This window comes from Watersipora subatra, chromosome 7 (genome assembly GCF_963576615.1).
Source record: "Watersipora subatra chromosome 7, tzWatSuba1.1, whole genome shotgun sequence".
In the NCBI taxonomy this organism is placed as follows: Eukaryota; Metazoa; Bryozoa; class Gymnolaemata; order Cheilostomatida; family Watersiporidae; genus Watersipora; species Watersipora subatra.
Genome location: NC_088714.1, coordinates 38649772 through 38672497, shown reverse-complemented (window position 1 = coordinate 38672497; position 22726 = coordinate 38649772). Strand labels below are relative to the sequence as shown.

Here is a 22726-nt window from a genome sequence, read left to right as displayed (position 1 = left end):
TTGGACCTGATGAGGGTTGATATTGTTTTTGGATAGTAATAAAATTCATCACTGCAATAATTATTCTTCAATTTTACGACATCACCTACCAGACTTTCATCCTCATCAGTTACAAATTCGGTGACCAAACTGATATTGCTTTGCCATGCTGCTCAGTTGGTGTATTAGCTATAATGAGTTTACCAGAAATTTCCCATTTATCCTAACCACAGACGAAAGTTGCCTGCATTTCTAATATTACGATTTAATTGTGGATATCAACTACGATTTAATTGTGGATATCAACGAACAAAGCTATTTAACTTCGCGTTTTCGCTCGTTCGTTATGATAGTTTAGTTTCGCTCATTAAATTTTCGCGAGAGGATTACACCGCGAAAACGCGAAAGTTAGATGCCGTGAATACATAAGTGTCCTAGGGTATTACTCACCCACAAACGCTCATTTGTCCGATAGGCTATTTGGACAGCATTTTATATTAAGAGTGCTGATGATATACAGGAGTTTGGCAGGACTAATTTAAAGCACAAATCAACAAACTGCAACTGAGTAAAACAGAGCAATCTACCTGCAGAACGGTTTCTGATTCCTGAGCATTGAGGTTTATGGCACTCAACATGGTGTCTCCTTGCCCTCCTCCGTGTAACAGGGCGCTTGTACCAGATGGTTGCTGCAACAGATAGATATCTTTTTGATTGTCTCTAAGGCTGCTATTCAACATGAGAACATGTTATGGAGGAAGTGGTATGATCTACGAGTTAGTCAGGTTCTGTTGCAGTTCTTATTCCTGAATCCAGTGATTGTTAATTATGGTTGCTGCTTTGTTAGCCCTTGTTGTCAGGACCCTCATGCTATCTTTGTGTTAAAAAAGCAGTACTTTATCATTATTCGGGCTAAAGGTTTGTACATTTAAACTTTTGTACGTTTCAAAGTTTTAAAAAACATTTACAGTAGGATCATATCCATTGACCACATGTTCATCATTGTTTTATGACATTTACAATAGGATCATATCCATTGACCACATGTTCATCATTATTTTATGACATTTACAATAGGATCATATCCATTGACCACATGTTCATCATTATTTTATGACTCAAAATATACTGGAAAACTGTAATTAGTATTACAAAGTTCTTTATTTGCATCATAATCATTCATGACCTACCAACAAATGAGTCGTGTCAATTTTTTCGTGATATCGTTCAAATAAAGTTTGTTATTAAAACGAAAAAATAGGTAAAGATATTTGAAAACTGTTACAAATGGGAGTAAAATTTCTGGTATAATATCTTGTGAAAAAATTAATTTGATTGATTTACGCTGTTACTTAGAAATGACTTTTGTAAACAAAGCCATGTGAATGCTGCAATTCTGGCCGATAGAGATTCTGACACACCCTACGCCATGCCTGAAAACTGACAGTTGGGGTTCAACCTTCAAAGGGTTAAGACTGCGAGCACGAATATTGGTCGTTAGAAAATAGTAAAAAACAATAAAAAAATTGGGAATAGAATTATAATTGCATTGCAAATTTTAAAATATGTCTTATGTTTAGAAATTTTAGACATAAAACTATCAACAAACCCGATAACCGAAAAACCCGTTGACCAAGAAGTACTATTGCCAAGCACTACTATCTACCCAATACTCGAAAAACTCAAACAGAAGGGGAGGAGTCTAAGCCCGTTAAGCAAGAAGTACTCGTGCCAAGCACTACTACCTACCCAATACTCGAAAAACTCAAACAGAAGGGGAGGAGTCTAAACTCGTTGACCAAGAAGTACTCGTGCCCAGCACTAATATTTACCCAATACTCGAAATACTCCAACAGAAGGGAAGGAGTCTAAACCCATTGACCAAGAAGTACTCGTGCCAAGCACTACTATCTAGCCAATACTCGAAAAACTCAAACAGAAGGGGAGGAGTCTAAACTCGTTGACCAAGAAGTACTCGTGCCCAGCACTAATATTTACCCAATACTCGAAATACTCCAACAGAAGGGAAGGAGTCTAAACCCATTGACCAAGAAGTACTCGTGCCCAGCACTAATATTTACCCAATACTCAAAATACTCCAACAGAAGGGAAGGAGTCTAAACCCATTGACCAAGAAGTACTCGTGCCAAGCACTACTATCTACCCAATACTCGAAAAACTCAAACAGAAGGGGAGGAGTCTAAGCCCGTTAAGCAAGAAGTACTCGTGCCAAGCACTACTACCTACCCAATACTCGAAAAACTCGAACAGAAAGGGAGGAGTCTAAACTCGTTGACCAAGAAGTACTCGTGCCAAGCACTACTATCTACCCAATACTCAAAAAACTCGAACAGAAGGGGAGGAGTCTAAACTCGTTGACCAAGAAGTACTCGTGCCAAGCACTACTATCTAGCCAATACTCGAAAAACTCAAACAGAAGGGAAGGAGTCTAAACCCATTGACCAAGAAGTACTCGTGCCAAGCACTACTATCTACCCAATACTCGAAAAACTCAAACAGAAGGGGAGGAGTCTAAACTCGTTGACCAAGAAGTACTCGTGCCCAGCACTAATATTTACCCAATACTCGAAATACTCCAACAGAAGGGAAGGAGTCTAAACCCATTGACCAAGAAGTACTCGTGCCAAGCACTACTATCTAGCCAATACTCGAAAAACTCAAACAGAAGGGGAGGAGTCTAAACCCATTGACCAAGAAGTACTCGTGCCAAGCACTACTATCTAGCCAATACTCGAAAAACTCAAACAGAAGGGGAGGAGTCTAAACTCGTTGACCAAGAAGTACTCGTGCCCAGCACTAATATTTACCCAATACTCGAAATACTCCAACAGAAGGGAAGGAGTCTAAACCCATTGACCAAGAAGTACTCGTGCCCAGCATTAATATTTACCCAATACTCAAAATACTCCAACAGAAGGGAAGGAGTCTAAACCCATTGACCAAGAAGTACTCGTGCCAAGCACTACTATCTACCCAATACTCGAAAAACTCAAACAGAAGGGGAGGAGTCTAAGCCCGTTAACCAAGAAGTACTCGTGCCAAGCACTACTATCTACCCAATAATCGAAAAACTCAAACAGAAAGGGAGGAGTCTAAACTCGTTGACCAAGAAGTACTCGTGCCCAGCACTAATATTTACCCAATACTCGAAAAACTCAAACAGAAGGGGAGGAGTCTAAGCCCGTTAAGCAAGAAGTACTCGTGCCAAGCACTACTACCTACCCAATACTCGAAAAACTCGAACAGAAGGGGAGGAGTCTAAACTCGTTGACCAAGAAGTACTCGTGCCAAGCACTACTATCTACCCAATACTCAAAAAACTCAAACAGAAGGGGAGGAGTCTAAACCCATTGACCAAGAAGTACTCGCGCCAAGCACTACTATCTACCCAATACTCGAAAAACTCAAACAGAAGGGGAGGAGTCTAAACTCGTTGACCAAGAAGTACTCGTGCCAAGCACTACTATCTAGCCAATACTCGAAAAACTCAAACAGAAGGGAAGGAGTCTAAACCCATTGACCAAGAAGTACTCGTGCCCAGCATTAATATTTACCCAATACTCAAAATACTCCAACAGAAGGGAAGGAGTCTAAACCCATTGACCAAGAAGTACTCGTGCCAAGCACTACTATCTACCCAATACTCGAAAAACTCAAACAGAAGGGGAGGAGTCTAAGCCCGTTAACCAAGAAGTACTCGTGCCAAGCACTACTATCTACCCAATAATCGAAAAACTCAAACAGAAAGGGAGGAGTCTAAACTCGTTGACCAAGAAGTACTCGTGCCCAGCACTAATATTTACCCAATACTCGAAAAACTCAAACAGAAGGGGAGGAGTCTAAGCCCGTTAAGCAAGAAGTACTCGTGCCAAGCACTACTATCTAGCCAATACTCGAAAAACTCAAACAGAAGGGAAGGAGTCTAAACCCATTGACCAAGAAGTACTCGTGCCAAGCACTACTATCTACCCAATACTCGAAAAACTCAAACAGAAGGGGAGGAGTCTAAACTCGTTGACCAAGAAGTACTCGTGCCAAGCACTACTATCTACCCAATACTCGAAAAACTCAAACAGAAGGGGAGGAGTCTAAGCCCGTTAACCAAGAAGTACTCGTGCCAAGCACTACTATCTACCCAATAATCGAAAAACTCAAACAGAAAGGGAGGAGTCTAAACTCGTTGACCAAGAAGTACTCGTGCCCAGCACTAATATTTACCCAATACTCGAAATACTCAAACAGAAGGGAAGGAGTCTAAACCCGTTGACCAAGAAGTACTCGTGCCCAGCACTAATATTTACCCAATACTCGAAATACTCAAACAGAAGGGAAGGAGTCTAAACCCGTTGACCAAGAAGTACTCGTGCCAAGCACTAATTCAAATGGAGGTTTTGCGGTACTTTTACTCATCATGGAACTTCAAGTCAGAAAATTGGGCTATTTTACTAGTCTTCAAAGACATGGAAAGAAAGACAAGTTCACCAGTGTTTATTATTGCACTGTACTTATTTTCATAGAACTATTTTCATAGATGATATGTGCCCAGCCATGCCTTAACAGCATTAAGGCTGGTTCCCATATCCGTCGCAAAACACTGGCGACAGTATTGCAGGCTATTAGCGGTGAAATGGGAACCTTACGCGTCGGGTACCGCCGGTAGTTGCCAGTGGCAAAGCAATAGTTTAGTGCTGTTCAAATTTCGCAAAAGGCCGCAGGCAAAACCTTCCTGAAATGAGCTGTACGGGTGAAGGTCACCATAACAGAAACGGCATGGCGAGCGAACATTTCATTTGATTACACGATTATATTTAGCGATGCAGCTGTTATGTGAACAGGTGCCGCCGAGCCTAGCAAGAGTTTTTCTGCGCAAGTTACCACCGGAGTCTCGCAATCGATATGGAAACCAGGCTTTAGCTAGCCTCAAGTCATAGCTATACACTGGACAATGACAAATACATTGACCAATCAGAAATGGTTTTAGTAAATTTTAGAGGCCATTTAATATTATCGAAACATTAAAAAAGACACAAATCCAACCCTCTTCCATGTAAAGACAACAGTTATCGAAGACAGCCTTTCGGTAAGTACTTATGCTGTTACATTTTACTAGGGGAGTTGTATACCCTGCCCTGAGTACTGTGTATCATAGCAATTGTTTGTCGCGTCTCATACATCCATTACAATTTATCACCTCATGTCTTATTAGTTCATCTCTAATTCTTCTCTTTTGTTTTGCCAACAACTACAAGTTATCTTATTTTAAATGGTTCAAAAAATTACATGATAGTATAACTTCCAACAATGAACGATGAACTACCTGCGAACTGTCCGTAGAATTCTGCTGACTAAATTGTCCCACTCCTGAGCTGCTGTTGACGATGTCCAATGTTGAGCTGTCCGTACCATTACTGCAAGAGCTGCCACTATTCGCCGGAAGTGGCAAGTTGGGGCCAAAGAAGTGCTGGTAGGCTGTGGATCTAGTTGGATGAGGAGATAAGTGTTGGTGAGGCGAATCAACATAACCAGCGGGTGTTCCTAGAGTAAATGAACAACAAATTTTGATAATTACTCCTAAAAGGATGAGAGTGTATAATATGCTTTTTATGTGGTCACCAAAAAAAACTGGAACAAGCCATAAGTCAAAATTTACCAAAAACCAAACAAAAAAAAATTATTGTTGTACATGAACTGCTACTTATTATTGAGCAATTGGTAACAATTCAGGCATGTTGAACCTTGACCTCTACTGCTCGTAGTATGAATACACACGAGTGGTTAATAAACCCCAATCACAACTATTTCAGCACAGCTGTACACCTGAGGGTTATCCCGACTTGCTATTCTGACTTATCAAGCATAAATACTTCATTCTTAAAAAGTTAGTACATGCACCCACAGGATACGATTACCCTGATATACAATGTTTTCACCTTACCAAGTTGAACAAGGTGAGATTTTTACCTCACTATACAAATTTTATTTTACCATGCAAAATTTTCGCCCAAGGTCAACTTTGGCAGTCGGTGTGCTTATTACGTACGTCGAAATAACAAAGACGCCGAAATGCGGTTCGCCAAAAACATTTTCACAGCGCTTAGAAGAGACACGATGACCGACTTCTCTCAGGTCCGCATTCTATGTGGGAAATTTTGTGAAAAGTGCGTAAGCAAGAGCAAATATTCATTTTTAGCATTGTACTCCATTTTAGTATAAACTTTTATTCAGCATACATATATAACTACAAGTATCTATATTTAATTCATTAGCTATGGAATCTGAGACCGATACAAACGTTACAAAACAAAAGAAAAATGATTTCTATTACACAAAAGTTGGAGGTCATAAATAAATAGGAAGAAATAACCCGTATTGTTAATATTGCCAAGGAATATGGTCGCAACCAATCAACAATTCCAATTATTATTAAAAACAAGTAATCCATTAAATCAAGCACAAAGAGGAGCTTACGACTGATGTCTTGAAGGAGTTTGAGGCCATGCATGAGATCAACATTCAAGTGGAGCAACTATTTAGTGGTGACAAGGAAGTAGAAGAGACAGAAAAGCCTACAGCAGCAGAAAAATTTCAAGTGTTTCAAGTGTGGACTGGTACATCAAAACAATACTGTACAACGTATGTATAAAGTATATCATTAATTTATCTTCTTTGTGTGGCGTGTTTTTCATGTTTTATTCATTTCATGTTTTATTTATTTCATTTTGATTTTGTTTTATTTTCTTGTTTAATCACGTCTTTGCAGGCGGGCCTGTTTTCTACTACGTAAATACAAATCATCATATGTATGTAACTCATATATAACTAGCTACTCAAGATAGCTGACGCATCCACATTACTTTCTAGAACTTGCTATAAATGCGCACAAACTTCTGCATGCATGGTTACATTGATTCTTGTGCACATTTCATACAAGACAAACTACTGTACAACCTTCTCTGGATCCTTTTACAAGCGTTAGCTCGCTAGCAATTTTCTGCATTGCACCAGCATTTACACTGCACCAGCAAGCATCATCCTCAATAAGTGATCAAGTAAGCTATCTTCTACATTGCACCAAGTTCGCTTGTTTTCTTAGAGCACTCTCGGCCCCAGCAGGAAAGTTGTGTTTATCTGGCCATTTCTGCTTTTCATGACCCAAAAGTGTTAAACCTTCTTTCAAAACTAGTAAAAAAAATTGGACAGGACTAAACCACTTCTTTTAGCCAGCCAAAAAATTCCATTTCATTACGCATTAAATTTATTTTCAAGTGTACAGTAACATAATTAGCATTGATACGTGTTTGCCTCCTCTCTGCTATACTCGCTACATGTACCAGCTCAAGTCACGTTACTCCAAAGGTATATATGTCCGGTATAGTAAATTGAAAAAAAATTTTTCCGATGGCCACTAAATGGCCGTGCGCGAGAGACCGCTTTCGATAACTGCAACGCTTGGCCTTTCTTGTTGAATTAGGTTGAAAAAGGTTTTAACAAGAGCCGTTAAATGTGAAAGTGAAGACAGCAACTGATGAAGAATAAAATTTTTGTGATATAAAGTTGAAATTCAGTAAAATAGTTAAAAGACATACTAAAACTTAGTTTCAAATGTGAGTTTAGTAAGCTAAACTTATTTGAAGTGAACTGACAGTTTATGTTATACGTACGTCCTGAAGGTAAGAAATTTTTACCGTACGTACCGCACTTGTTACACACATTATGACGTTGCATTTTACAGTACTGCAGATCATAATCACTAGGTGCACTTAATACAATGCAGCTACTGTAAGTAACTATAGTTACTAAAGTTAACATACTATTTTGTTACTAATTTTTAATTGTGTAGAGCATTTTTATAAAATTTTGGATGATTTTTACCATTTATATTTTGCATCGTATAATTACAATGGTTTCTATACCCCTACATACGATTCTTTCACCATGCGATGCCAACCTTGGAACGGATCAACATCGTATTCCGAGGTTGCACTATTATCAATTATGCTTTGTATCCATGTTGCTAATGTCGATAGTTTTTGGTAAAGAATAAAGCCAAAATGTAAGTGTTCATGGCCAACGGGAGATAATTCGACAGGCCAGGTTCATGGCCAACGGGAGATAACTCGACAGGCCAGATTCATGGCTAACGGGAGATAATTCGACAGGCCAGGTTCATGGCCAACGGGAGATAATTCGACAGGTCAGGTTCATGGTCAACGGGAGATAATTGGACAGGCCAGGTTAGTGTATCACATCATTAATCAACCATCTCACGTAGCGTTGTTCGCCAAAAACAAAACCATGTAATTGTTTGGTTCATTTCTCATTTTGGTAGGAATTTTTTGCATGTACTGATGAGGCTTCGCAAGACAAAACTGAACCAAGATGTTGTGAGATCAGAATTGGAGGTTTCAAAGGAACGCTAATGCTAAAATGATTTCTGCTGTGATCAGCAAACTGCACTTGTGTACACTTTTACAGTACACTTGGTATACTGCAGCACTTATGAAGAAGTAGCTCCCTGGTGTAATCAGTATACTGCAATGCATCACTGTGAGAACATGCCCACTGGACATTTTCAGTGTTACATCCGAACAAAAACTCGTTCGTGATCGACTTTTATGCGAGGCATGGCATAAATTTTCTAAGTGATAGATAGCGACAGAAAAATGACAAAAATGCGTCACTATGCATATCTGAATAAAACTACAATAACTTGTGGTTAGTCAAAATTGGGAGCCTGGAGTCAGTCTTCTGGTAGGAATTGGGTGTCTGCGCAAGGTTGAAAAAAAGCACTTAAGTAGGCAAAAATCCACAATGACCAAACACGAGAGTAAATAAATAAAACAATGCAGCAATTGTTACTCTTCACGATAAGTGATATAAATGCCTACCTAAAGTAAATGCTCTCAAGTCTGGTAATCTGGTAAACCAAAAGCAAATTTTGGCATCGGAGAGACATCTTTTAGCACGGCAGGAGCAAAAATGAATTCTGGCCCACTAGTTATACAGCCACAGCAAGCCAAAAGGATGAATACATAACATTGCTTATATCCTCATAAAAATGTTGAAAATCATGAACAGACGATGGATTAGATAGAATAGATAGAAAAATTACTTAGCAAGCGCTATTCAAACATCTGACTACGAGAAGTTACCAGGGGTCTAAATGACTTTTATAAACGAGTAGTTTATTATATTGTCAACTAAAAGCTCCTTGAGTATATTCATTGAAAGCCATTTTGTTTTTATAAGCATTTTGTTTTTTACTGAATAAATATTTTACTACAGCGAGGACACTTCAACTATCTTCATATTATAAGAATGCTAGCTGTGCTACCCGGCGTTGGCCGGGTATTAAAAATCAGCTTATAAAAATGAGAGGTGATGAGAGTTGCCTGCCACTTGTTATTAGTCTGGCACATTTCCGATGAATAATTTGAGTAAGTTTACTAATAAGAGCTACCTCATGACGCTACGCCATGACTTTGCGTGGTGACCGAAAGCGTCGCATATTTGCTTCCGTATAGCGACATACATGTATATCGCCTAGCGAATCTATCAAGTGCGTGTGGCTTAGTGAGTAAGGCGGTTGGGACTGACGAATGGGAAGTTCCAAGACCAAATCTTCTGCTTTACGAAATCTTTATTCCAAAATATGAAAATTGTTATAGCTGGACATATACAACGACTAATACACAAACTTTAAGAAATATAGATAAATGTATTTGCACTTTTATCACAAGAATCCTTTATGATTCTCAACAAATAAATTCATCAAATACTTTAGAATTTCTAATGTAATGTGAGACGATGAGGATTGTCTTTGGTGAAAAACCTAGATTCATGTCATAAACTAAACAGCTCTCAAACTATTCCTTAGTGAAAATAAGTTTTCTGTTGAATAGTTTCTAGACATTTTAGCTAATGTTGCAATTAAACAATTAGGGAGCATTTCTACCAACTTGACATTTTTCATGATTTTTCAGTCATAACTGCAATTTTGCTGATAAAACACTAGACTTGGAAATTCATCTTGATGGCATGTGGAGAGGTTTGTGTATTTCCAGTGTATTAGCCTTCTTGTTTACCATTTACCATTGTTCTAGTATGGTGTGTAGGGCAAACATATCAATTATAGAGAGATGATTATTTTACTATCCTTCGGCGTATTTTGTTTATAGAAAATACCACATTTCCATCAAGCGAGCTTTGGTTCCCTTTCACACAAATAAATTTAGGTTAATTTTTAGACTCATTTTGATAAACTGTTTGTGATATTTTCAATAGTTGGCTTGACATTTAAAGTACATTTAAGCATTTAATATATATATAGAGTTTGACATTATACTGGCAATAAAAAATTGTGTAACAGGGTCATCATAACCCAAGGGCACACTGTACGTAATCAGATTTTGCGACTCTTCTAACTTTCCTTCCTGAAGTATACTGATTGATAAAATACCACCAACGTATCAATAAAATTTATTACATACCGTAAAACCTCTAATTGAACGCCATCTTTATTTGAACGCCACTTATATTTGACCACCAATATGGGGAAACAGTTAAAAAATACAGCGCTGCCTTTTAATTGAGCGCCGCCACCATTTGATCGCCACTATGACATTCTTTGATCTTTAAGAAGCCATAATGGCAAGTGATCAGTAAAGTGTCCACAAAATCATATTAATAATGACTCTGTTACATTAGTTAATGGACTCTGTTACAATCAAATCTCTTGTTGTTTCTTTTCGTATCGAAGTCCGTTTTCCAACCTGAAAGCTTTTCAGATTTTGTGTTAAAAACTTGAAAACAACACCATGGAAACAATTAATAACTGTAACAGGCTAACAGTAGTTCCTTAAAGAATAGAGAAAGCATAATATTATTATGCTTTATTATTTATCTTGAGGTGTTGACTGATGTTCTAAAAAAAGAATCAAGGAGATTGACCAACCAGAAGCTGAGATATAGCCAGCCAAACACAGGTCTACCAAAAAACATAAGTGTTTTGGTAATCATCAATATATGACGTATGAAATCGACTTGTGTGCCATTGGTCAATTAAGCCAACTAATGTTTTCATAGCACAATAGTCAAAATCTGCTCTTCTGTTTTGAAAAATCATGGCGAGAGGTTGTGGGCAAATGCCTTTACCACACAATGTTTGTTTGATTTTCCTGAGAAACCAGAGCTAGTCTGTAAATTCTTTACTATCGCGAGAAGCATTTCACATCTCGTAGCCTAAAACAATCACTATACGTAACGGCGGTAAGGGTGCGCAACTCCGGCACATGACCAATAAGTCGATTTCATACGTCACAGTTCTCAAGATTTTCGAAGGGTTCGTTATTAGGTAGACCTGTGTTTGGCTGGCTATATCTCAGCTTCTAGTGGGTCAATCTCCTTGATTCTTTTTTTAGAACATAAGGCAACACCTCAAGATAACTAATAAAGCATAATAATATTATGCTTTCTCTATTCTTTAAAGATGTGGTTGCGTCAACAAGGTCGATTTAATGAAATTAAGACCAATAAAAGGCTAAAACATTAGTTACAATTTTATGCCATTCTTGTCTTTGTAGACTAATCCTGTCCAGAGATATATGCGTTTGAATGAGGCCATCTTTTAAAAAGCTCAGATTCCAGCAGGTGCTTCATTCGTGACGTAACTAGTGATACATCTGAACAGAGTCCACGGACGATAAATATAAGATCCGCTTCATTAGCCAATCATCAGCACAAAATTTTTACATAGGTCGTAATAAATGTTATCACTCAAAAAACGTGTTGTCTGTGATCTCAAATTTAGGGATTTTACTCTATTATCAAATCGCATAGACATCGATATTTACTAAATTATTTAACATCGATACTTTAATGAATTACTCGATCGACACGTTTTATTGACGAACAACAGAATTGTAAAAATTACTATAAAGGTACTGCGAAGGTGACTTCGAGTTTTCTAAGCATCAGGTGCTTAAAGTGCTACAGAGGAAGATAGGAGAATGGAGATAAATTTATCTTTTACTTTGAGTCTCCTATAGATATACTGTTGAGTTTACATTCAGATTATATTTCCCTGTTTGAGGTTATAATGTAATTTCCTGTGCGTGCGCGGGCGTGCGAGATATGTATGCACAGGGAGTTCTTGACGGCTTCCTTTTAATCTATAGCATCTAGCTATACAATGGCTTAGATTGATGAATATACTAAAGTTGATGATTTTAGTACTCATTAATACATGTACTAATTAATAGAATTATAACTTTTTGCCATCACCAATCATCGTCTTATAATTTTTTATCGTTTCATCTAGCTATAATTGCTTCAAATTTTCTTTCGCAGTTTTAGCTAGTAAATTATATTTATGATTTGACTTCAGATGTTCACTACTCACTTGTAGAAAGTGAAGAAAATCGATTGATCAATGCACATCTTCGACTTCCAGAACCAAAGCTTCGAATCGTTGGCTTGGCGTACTCATGCTTTTGTTAAACATTTATTCGTTTTTAAAATTACACTCGCAATCTATTTAACTCTCAATTTGAAAGCTTTCAGTAGATACACGTTAGAATGACATATTTATGAATGACATATATTTATTGCATTCGTTTTATTGATTACAGGATGTTTATGTGGTCGCACCACATAAACATTGTGGAAACTGCAGCTTTGTCAGTGTGGAAGCAGCTTTGTCAGTGTGGAAACTGCCATAAATGGGAAAGAGAGACTTGAATGTGTGCTGCATAAACCAAAATGTTTTGTTTGAGTTTGCTGCAGTAGATTAATTTGTCTTATTGTATGAGCTAAAACTATGTGAGTGGTCACGACTTGGATGGATATTTTTAATAAAAGCTTAATGCCAAAATAAAAAAAATTTTTGCTTGTAAAAATTGTATAATAAAATAATATTGTTGAAGATAATGCAAAACATGATATGCAGAACACTGAATACATCATAGCCCCGTTGATACCTGTGCTGAAATCTTGTTTGATAGATGGATTTATGAAGTGCAATCAGGACAGGCACTTTTGCATAGTCCGACCATTTGTTTAGTACTTGAATCAACTAATCAAATGCGACCAGTGAATTTTTTTCTACACATTGATACCAATAATGACTCGATAACGTTGACAGTCGACTATGTACATGACTTTAGGGATGTAATTGATTTCGCCACATATTCTTTTCAAAGACGTGGCATGTTTATTTTACTCAGTAAGAAACTAGTTTTCGGTGTGGGCGATGATATACAGCCCCCCAGGATAGACGACGGGCATCATGTGGGCGGGACTTTTGGGGGCTGTATATAATTAGTGTGGGTAGTGACGGAACTGTGCAGACACAAAGACCTTATTCTACATAGTTTGCTCAAACATAATTACCGTAGACTTTACAGTTACCATTATCGTAGAATTGTAGTCGGTACTAAGATGTTTACACAGCATTTAGAAGAAGCTAGTATGACTAGTTTTTAATTGTCCTTGTTTGAAGCGTTTGAGACATTGGTAATAATGTATCTGTAGCTGGATTTAAAATTCTATTCTAGCGAACACAAGCAAATACAAGATAAAATATATGCCAATAGAGCCGCGTAGGACTTGACTTTTATCGCAATAGCCGATGTGAATACGAGAGATAGAGACAGGTTGTGTCACGCGTTACATCATTTTGGGCAAGTCTGGGCATGTTTTTTGGCCTGAGCGTTTTTACCGCGATCAAATTTTTTCGATTTTAATCTTCAAATATCTTGACAATGAGATCGCCTAACACAACAAACAACATATCAACTGATAGACTAAGAAAAATACTTTCTTTTAAAATCAACTCAAACTTGATGCAACCACATCTTTAACACAGTCTTGATACTTCGACGTTTATGAGAAACGGTTAACATTTACGATGGTATATGAATGACTAGTTTTAGGCTAAAAGTTGTGGTTAACGCCCATGCGGCAAAAAGTGTATCATTATTTTTGCGAAATGTAAAGCATAAAGGTTTTGCTCTGTTCAAAACTTGTTTGGACACTAATATCGACTTCTTCAGCAGTACAGGAGGAGAGTTGAGGTCAAAAGACATTGCGGAAGGTATTGAGCAGTCAGAAGATGTAATCGTTCTAAACTAAAGCAACAAAACGCAACTGGCCGAGCAAACGAAACAAATATTTTTGATTCACAAATGTTAATTTTTGTTTCTGCATGTATTATAAGTACGGTTGGTTTAGGTCACTTGTTTTTTAACATACAGTCAAACTTGGATAACTCGCCCAAAGATAGCTCGAACACATTGTCAACTCGAACGGCTTTGTTCAGCCTGTTCTCACGCAATGATAAGTTTTTTTTAGATAGCTCGAACTTAACACCGTTAACTCGAACAGTTCTTTTGCCCAACAGCTACCGAGACTGCTGTTATCACTTTCGAAGATCACTTTATTCCAAGCCATAGAGATAAGCATCAACTTTTAGTAGTTCTTAGGTGTTAGAATTACTGCCATCGGCAAAATATTTCTTAAAAAAATCAAATTTTACCAACCATTCGCTTTGCGATGGCTCATCGAAAGCTAGGAAAACCGTGGAAACCTTCAGATAAACTTAAAGTAAAATGTTAATGTTAATCGAAAAACGTCCTGGCAGTCACATCACCTAAAACAGCAAACAAATCCCAAGCGTAAAAAAATATCTATTTCCTGATAAAAAAATTTTTAATTTCACATGAGAGGCCCTTTAACTTGCAACAAGTAAACAATGCTTTTGATTTATATATAGTTTGTATATGTACATATATCTACTGATAAATACATGTATGCACTTGTGACAATGTTCTGATAACTTGAACGCTCTGATAACTCGAACAGTCTTGCTCGGCCCCGTGAAGTTGGAGTTATCCATGTTTGACTGTATATTTGTAGCAATTGATAGATCACTATTACATAACTTATAAATTTGCCGATTTAAAGCATATATTATTTGATAGCATCCTTGCGGTTATCTTAACTCAGCTTACAATGGATCAATGCTCACAACTCCACTTCTATTGCAGATAAAAAGCGAGTTTTGGCTTCAAACTGTAAAAGCATATCAATGAGTACAATGAGCTTCTATGCAACATTGTTCAATATAGATAGAAAGCAAAAATATGCCTTCAAATTTAGAAAACAAAAGATTGAAAACTCCAACAAATTGCAATGCGGGGCAAAAGGCTAAAATATTATCGCAGAATAATTGCAAGCAATAGATATCAACTGGTAGAAATAATTCTCGGCTTCCCAATGCATATCTATTTAGAGATATACTACAAGTTGGAGGTAAGTTAGCAGGTTTCTTACATGTAAAAGGGTTAATTAATGTTGCTCCACCAGAGGGAGAGTGCAAAATATAGACGACATTCGCTTCGCCTGTAAAAGGGTTAAATTTATCTTCTCAAAATTCTGACGAGCTATTTGAAAACTAAAATACAACACCAGCCTCTATTTGAACTCCACCTCTATTTGACCGCCACTGCAAAGGTTGAAAAATAGAGGACTGTGGCATTCAAATAGAGGTTTTACAGTAATTTGATTCTCCCCTTACACAGATGTTAATTTTGCAAATTGGGATTTCTTACATACTGAAGTATAACGCCGACTCCAATCGTTGATGTTAAAATTTGGGACGAAAAAAAGTGTTATACTTTGGTCATTACGGTATTTATAAGTGTTGCAGAACGTTTGCGAAATATTTGTGGAATTTCCGATGGGTTTGCATGACGCTTTGGCAGAAGGCAAATCGAGATCGGTCAAACGAAACAATTTCAACACAAACATGGATATCCCAACATACCTGGATGGCTATAAGCAGCACCGACTGGCGTTCCAGGCTGAGGAGAGTCGAGGTATGTAGATCGGTGTGGTCCCTGGTCATTAAATGGTGATGGGCTGGGGTCTGAAAAGTGCTGCTGGTGTGGAGAAGGATTCGGATCATTGTAGTGACGTGGTGAAGGACTGGGATCAGCAGAATAAGGGTGTGGAGAAGGGTTTGGTGCTCCACTATTGTATAGATGCAAAGCACTAGCCGTAGGATGTACATTGTAGGTATGGGGGGACTGAGCAGTCTCACTGAAGTGTCGAGGCTTATGGGGATGGATAGGAGAAGATATCGCCTCATATCCACTACCTGAGAGAGGCAATGGACTACGAGTCCTGTCCGAGAACATAGTCTGTTGAAGATGTGCTGCAAAACAGTATAATGTATATCAAAGCTAGATATAAGACAAACCATGGATGATGAAAATGGGAAGTACCAGTTCTAGCATCGTCAAGTTAACATACTGATCGCTCGTATAAATACAGTCTGGTCTAATGAATAAGTTGATAGTGGTAACCATGCTAAATCATACTCAAAACTTACTAGAAGTTGGCCGTGGACTCATTTCTCCGCCAGTGTAATTGGTTAGATGAGGACTCTGAGTGAGATGTGGATTTTGCACTAGATGTGGAGCCGACGACTGCCTGTGCAGCATATGTGAACCCTGTTGGAGGTGGGGACTCGGAGGCACACGCTGTGTTGAGGCATCCAAGTGTGGGCTGTGGCTAACCAGAGGGCTTTGTATATGGTGTGGACTGGCGGGCATACAATGGGGACTCTGCTGGTGGTCTGCATAGTGACCGGCTGGAGATTGTGATACCGTATCCCGATAATATGTTTGTGGGAGGCTTAAAGGAGGGGGGCGATTCACATGAGCCCTCCCTGAGAAGTGTGGCTACAAAAATATGCAACAAATTATTATCCTGGAATGATAAGTTAAGGTATGTACCTCTAGTATCGTATCAGTATAACTGCCTTTAAAGTTGGAAGAGGTTATAACCACCAACTCATAAAGGGGTAGCACAAAAGGGGTGCATACAATCCTGAACAGCAAACTCTACCTTGTAATCTAGTGCGTTGTGAGCAGTTCCTCTGCATCTAACTACTCCGCCAAGATGAGGTTACAAATGGGTTAAACTAATTATATTGTCAAACTCAGAGCGGAAAATGTGTTTTAGCACTTTTATACAGTGTATATATAATTTTTATAACAGATCAACTTAAACAAGATATGATTTTTATTGTAATAATTCAAAGGACTTGTATGTACTTAACACTATACAGTCAAATAAATAAGATTCTTATATGAACTAAACAGTATATATAGTCAAATAAATAAGATTCTTATATGGACTAAACAGTATATATAGTCAAATAAATAAGATTCTTATATGGACTAAACAGTATATATAGTCAAATAAATAAGATTCTTATATGAACTAAACAGTATATATAGTCAAATAAATAAGATTCTTATATGGACTAAACAGTATATAGTCAAATAAATAAGATTCTTATATGGACTAAACAGTATACAGTCAAATAAATAAGATTCTTATATGGACTAAACAGTATATATAGTCAAATAAATAAGATTCTTATATGGACTAAACAGTATATACAGTCAAATAAATAAGATTCTTATATGGACTAAACAGTATATATAGTCAAATAAATAAGATTCTTATATGGACTAAACAGTATATATAGTCAAATAAATAAGATTCTTATATGAACTAAACAGTATACAGTCAAATAAATAAGATTCTTATATGGACTAAACAGTATATAGTCAAATAAATAAGATTCTTATATGGACTAAACAGTATATAGTCAAATAAATAAGATTCTTATATGGACTAAACAGTGTACAGTCAATACTACATAGTTGAAGAACTCCCAATATTTTTTTGTACGTTGACATCAGTGTTCTAAGAAATACCCTCTTAAAAGTACATTGTATTTTATTTAATTTGTTCTAGAGATAGAAAAACAATTATAAATATAAAAATACAGTCAAACATGGATAACTCGAACTTCAAGGGACCGAGCAAAAGTGTTCGAATTATCAGAACGTTCAAGTTATCAGAGCACTGTCACAAGTCCATATATTTACTTATTTATTAGTAGATACATGTACATATACAAACTATAATATAAATCAAAAGCACAAATGGCTTGTTTCAAATTAAATGTTTCTAATGTAAAGTTTAAAACGTTTTCATGAAAAAGTATAGAGATTTTTCTATCACTTGAGATTGGTTTGTTGTTTGAGGTGATGTTATTGCCAGGACGTTTTTCAGATTGACATTGGCAAAACTTGATCGTTGTTGAAATGCTCAAAAGAAAAGACATTTTTTTCTTTTGGGGTTTTACCCACGATCAATTTTACCGTTTTTTCTTGAAGTTGATGCAGATTACCTTACTTTACCTGGGATTCGTTAAGAGCAACACTCCGAGGCAGTTCAATTAGAAGTTTTACGAGGTTTTACGGTACATTCTATATCACTCAGGCTTTTTTAATAGATACTTATTGAATGTACACACGTATTCTGTGTTTAGGTCAAACGATGAATAGTTTTTTGTAGCTCAGACAACGTATACGTTTAATTACAACATTTTTTAAGACGTTTTAAACATTCAACATTCCGACGTTGATTCAACACGGAATCAACGTCGGAAAACTATTCATCACGGGCTAGCCGGGTCACGCACTCAAGGATTTTCGCCACGCACATACAAAACAACATGCGATTTTTGTTTTGTATGTGCGTGGCGAAAATCCTTGCGCGCGTGACCCGGCTAGCCCGTGCTATTCATCGTATCGCAGTATAAATCAAATTTCACCAAACTTTTAGAAAAGTCGTTGACAAAAATATTTTGCCGATGGTGGTAATAACGACGCTTATGAATTACGAAAAGATGAAGTTTACCTCTATGGCTTTGAATAAAGTGATTTTCTAAAGCGATAACAACCGTTTCGGTAGCCGTTGGGCAAAAAACAGTTCGAATTAACAGTGTTGAGTTCGAGTTATCTATAGCAATTTATCATTACGTGGGAACGGACCAAAGGAAATGTTCGAATTAACCATGTGTTCGAGCTATCCGTGGACGAGTTATCCATGTTTGACTGTATGTAAAAAACTACACGTAAAGACTCAAGTTATATGTGTGTAAAACCAAAATTAATGAAGTACTAAGAATAAAAGGCAGTTTTAAATAGGTATTTTACCATAAAGGTTGGCTTGCAACAAAATTTACTTTACAGTTATTTGTTATCAACAGGTTCACTATGCCTTACTCTCCTGTGTTGTAGGTACAAAATATGTGGGAATTTGATTACAAGCTCTTAAAAGCTAAAAAATGAACAGTTAATCGCCGCCATCACGAAAACGCAGTAGGTTAGAATCCCTTTATTGTGATGCCATAATCAACTAAATGTGGTTATTGTTTTGACATGTGATGTCATCACGTAAAATAAAAGCCCAATAAAAGGCTCAATATAAAACATCTCATAGCACTAGTTTATGACAAACACTTCGGGTTCTACCGAAAAGCCCTTATCAAATATAGATGCTCACTACTTTACAGTTTCATTTCAGTTTGGTCTAATCATCTAGTCGTAATCTGATCATGTGACCCATACTTTCTGCCAAATGGCGCGAACAATTTCTGCAATATTTTTCGACTATTTTGACCAACTACTTTTTCGAGCAACAGGCTCCTCATGTTTATCAGAGCATGATATGCACTCCTTCGAGCTAAGGTTGAAAAACTAAACTAATTTTTAGGCAAGGTTTTGAGATATCAGTGCTCAAAGTGACAGCATTAGAATAATTATGAAATAGACGCGTAAGGACAATAGACATGGTATTATTAAATGCGTGAAGTTTATTTGTGAAAATATTTCAACGAATGAGGTTGCATGAAAGTGTAAACAGAAGCACATCGTATTTAACTACGCCCCATTTGAGCCGTTTTGGAGAGGGATTCTAACCTAAGGCGTTTTTGTGATGGCTGCGATTAACTGTTCGTTTTTAAGCTTTTAAGAGCTTGTAATCACACTTCCACCTATTTGGCACCTACAACACAGCAGGGTAAGACATGGTGAACCTTTGGATACCAAATAACTGTAATGTGAATTTTGTTGCAAATCAACCTCTAAAGATGTGAACATCAGCTACAATTTAATGTCATTTTTGTCTTTGTAGACTAACCTTGTCCAAGGATATAAGCATTTGAATGGGGTCATCTTTTATTCATTTTGCTTTACATAATTACTGTAGACCAGTAAAATTGGTAGTCGGTACTCAGATGATTACACAGCATGTAGAAGAAACTAATTTGACAAGTTTTCAATTTCCTTTATTTGAGGTGTTTGAGACATTTATAATCATATATCTGTAGCAGGATTAAAAATTTTATTCTAGCCAACATGAGCAAATACATAATAGAATATATACCAATAGTCTTACTCAATAAAAGTAAGACTAGACTTTTATCGCAATAGCCGATGTGAATATGAGAGATAGAGACAGGTTGTATCACTCGTTACATCATTTCGGGCAAGTCTAGGCATGTTTTTTTGGCTTGAGCGTTTTTAACGCGATCAATTTTTTCCGATTTTAATCTTCAAATATCCTGACAATGAGATCCCCTAGCACAACAAACAACATATCAACTGATGGACAAAATAAATGCTTGCTTTTAAAGTCAACTAAAATTTGACGCACACATCTCATCTTTAAAGACACCTGCATAGAAAGCGTAGGCTCAGCAATGCCTAGGTTCAGCGGTAACTAACACCAAATATTGCTCTTACTTTTGTTTCAATGTTTTATTTTCACCAGCTTTTTTACTCACACTCACAAAACTATAAGTTAAATGTTGGAAATTACTTTGCATATTGAGACAAGCATTTGCTCAAATTTTATGTCATATGCTGAAAAACTCACACAGAGGTGATCATAGGTCGAATTATACCATATATATTTAAAAATTCACACAGAGGTGATCATAGGTTGAATTAGACCATATATATTTAAAAATTCACACAGAGGTGATCATAGGTCGAATTAGACCATATATATTTAAAAAGCAGACAATTAAATGGGTGATGATAATCAATAAAAATAAATATGAGATCACAGCTGTTATTCAGCAAATACAGAGACATCTCATACATTGGTATCTCATACATTGGTCAATAAAGAACCCTCATATATCGGTGTTGACATAAAACTCTCATATATTGCTTCTCACATAAAACATCTCATATTTTGGTGTTAACATAAAACCAGGGTTGGAAAAAAATTATGATTTTTTTTCGCAAAAGAAATCTGAATCTTTTAATTTCAGTAAATTTTTGTGATTTTTTTAATAAAATTCATTTTCTCTATCATTTTTGCTTTTATGAATTGTTTGTGTATTGCATATTAGAATGCTAGCGAAGCCACTTGTCATTATTAGTGACTTTATTAGTATTAGTGATATTCTTTAAGTTAACAAATTCTTATATTTCCTGCATTCAACACGCATATAAAATTACAACGTTCAAACTATATGAAAGTTAGTGGAGTAGAGCTACTGGCTACTTACATATATTTAAGACCAACTTGTTTTATACAGTAAACTGGCACGCCAAGCTTTACTTTTATTTTTCCACTAGCTTCATAAAGATTTTGTTGACTAGCACCATAAATAAACAATTCACATGCCACAAATGACTGATATATGCAGGTGTCAACTTGCATTGGAACTTTGTGAAAATGTAGGTCTCCAGAAACCTTTATTTAATGACACATTCAGGCAATCTCACCTACTGTGAGCCGATCCGATTTGATACTGATTAGAGAACATGCAAGAAGTCCAGTTTTACACATCGTTCTACCAACCTTGTAGCATCCATTCACAAAAGCAGAAACATTTTGTGGAGTCTCTTGGGTTGCATCGCTGTTAAAAAGCTGAGCTGGAGTTGAGTCACTTGAGTAATGACCACTGCTGCCACCACCACAAAAGTCTCCCGCGACACTTGCCCCGGCTATGTTGGCAGGGATGGAAGAGCTTTGGGGAGGTGGCATCATGTTGTAATCCATGGCCACCTCGACAAAAAAACTGTCAGCTTCTTTACATGCTTGTCATTGCATGCTCGACCCAACGTCTGTTAGTTCTACCATTCTGTAAAGAATGAGGGGAACATGAAGTGCAATCATCCCAACATTGTTAAAGGTTGACTTGCAACCAAATTCATATTACAGTTATTTGGTATCAAAAGATTCACCATGTCTTACTCTGTTGTGTTGTAGGTGCCACATATGTGGAAATATGATTACAAGCTCTTAAAAGCTGAAAAATGAACAATTGACAACTGACAATTGTTTTTAATCAAGGGTTGTTTCCTTCTGAAACAAGTTATAATCGTTCGGTAAATCAGAACGCTGTTTGTGCGCTAATAACGGAGTCTTGTCATTCTAGTTATGTAGCCGTCTATCTACCGGTGTAACTAAAAGATTCAATGCTCTAAGCAACTTATTGTTACTGTCCCATTTTTGCTATACAAAGCTTTTGAAATTTTTTTCAAGATGAGCTAATAATCATCCCAAATACATTTTCTAAATTAGTAATATAATTACGGGTACCCTGTGTTCCCAACCAATATCGAATAAATGCACACTGATAAATAATTCGAGCCTATTGCGTACAGCTATCTATCGATAAAAATAAAAGTATGTTTATTTTCTTATTACAAAAGCTAAAAAATCAAAGTTTAATATTAAAGTAGACACTCATAAAACATAAACCTCCTTTCACGTTCCACTTAAATAATTTATGTAAAGTTTTTGCTTCGTATTACGTAAGAAATTCCACATTAAGTAAAGT

General features: G+C 36.8%; 1 protein-coding gene across 1 annotated transcript in view; it reads right to left on the bottom strand.

Moving 5' to 3' along the window:
* The window catches only part of LOC137399331 (zinc finger protein 541-like), a 111382-nt gene that overhangs the window by 68490 nt on the left and 20166 nt on the right, over positions 1 to 22726 (bottom strand). Inside the window, exons 2-6 of the mRNA XM_068085400.1 lie at positions 21742 to 22024; positions 16391 to 16742; positions 15824 to 16213; positions 5318 to 5535; positions 567 to 668 (exon numbers count right to left, since the gene is read on the bottom strand). Of these exons, the coding sequence (XP_067941501.1) occupies positions 567 to 668; positions 5318 to 5535; positions 15824 to 16213; positions 16391 to 16742; positions 21742 to 21942 (1263 nt within the window). The 5' untranslated portion in view covers positions 21943 to 22024. The remainder of the gene's footprint in view (positions 1 to 566; positions 669 to 5317; positions 5536 to 15823; positions 16214 to 16390; positions 16743 to 21741; positions 22025 to 22726) is intronic.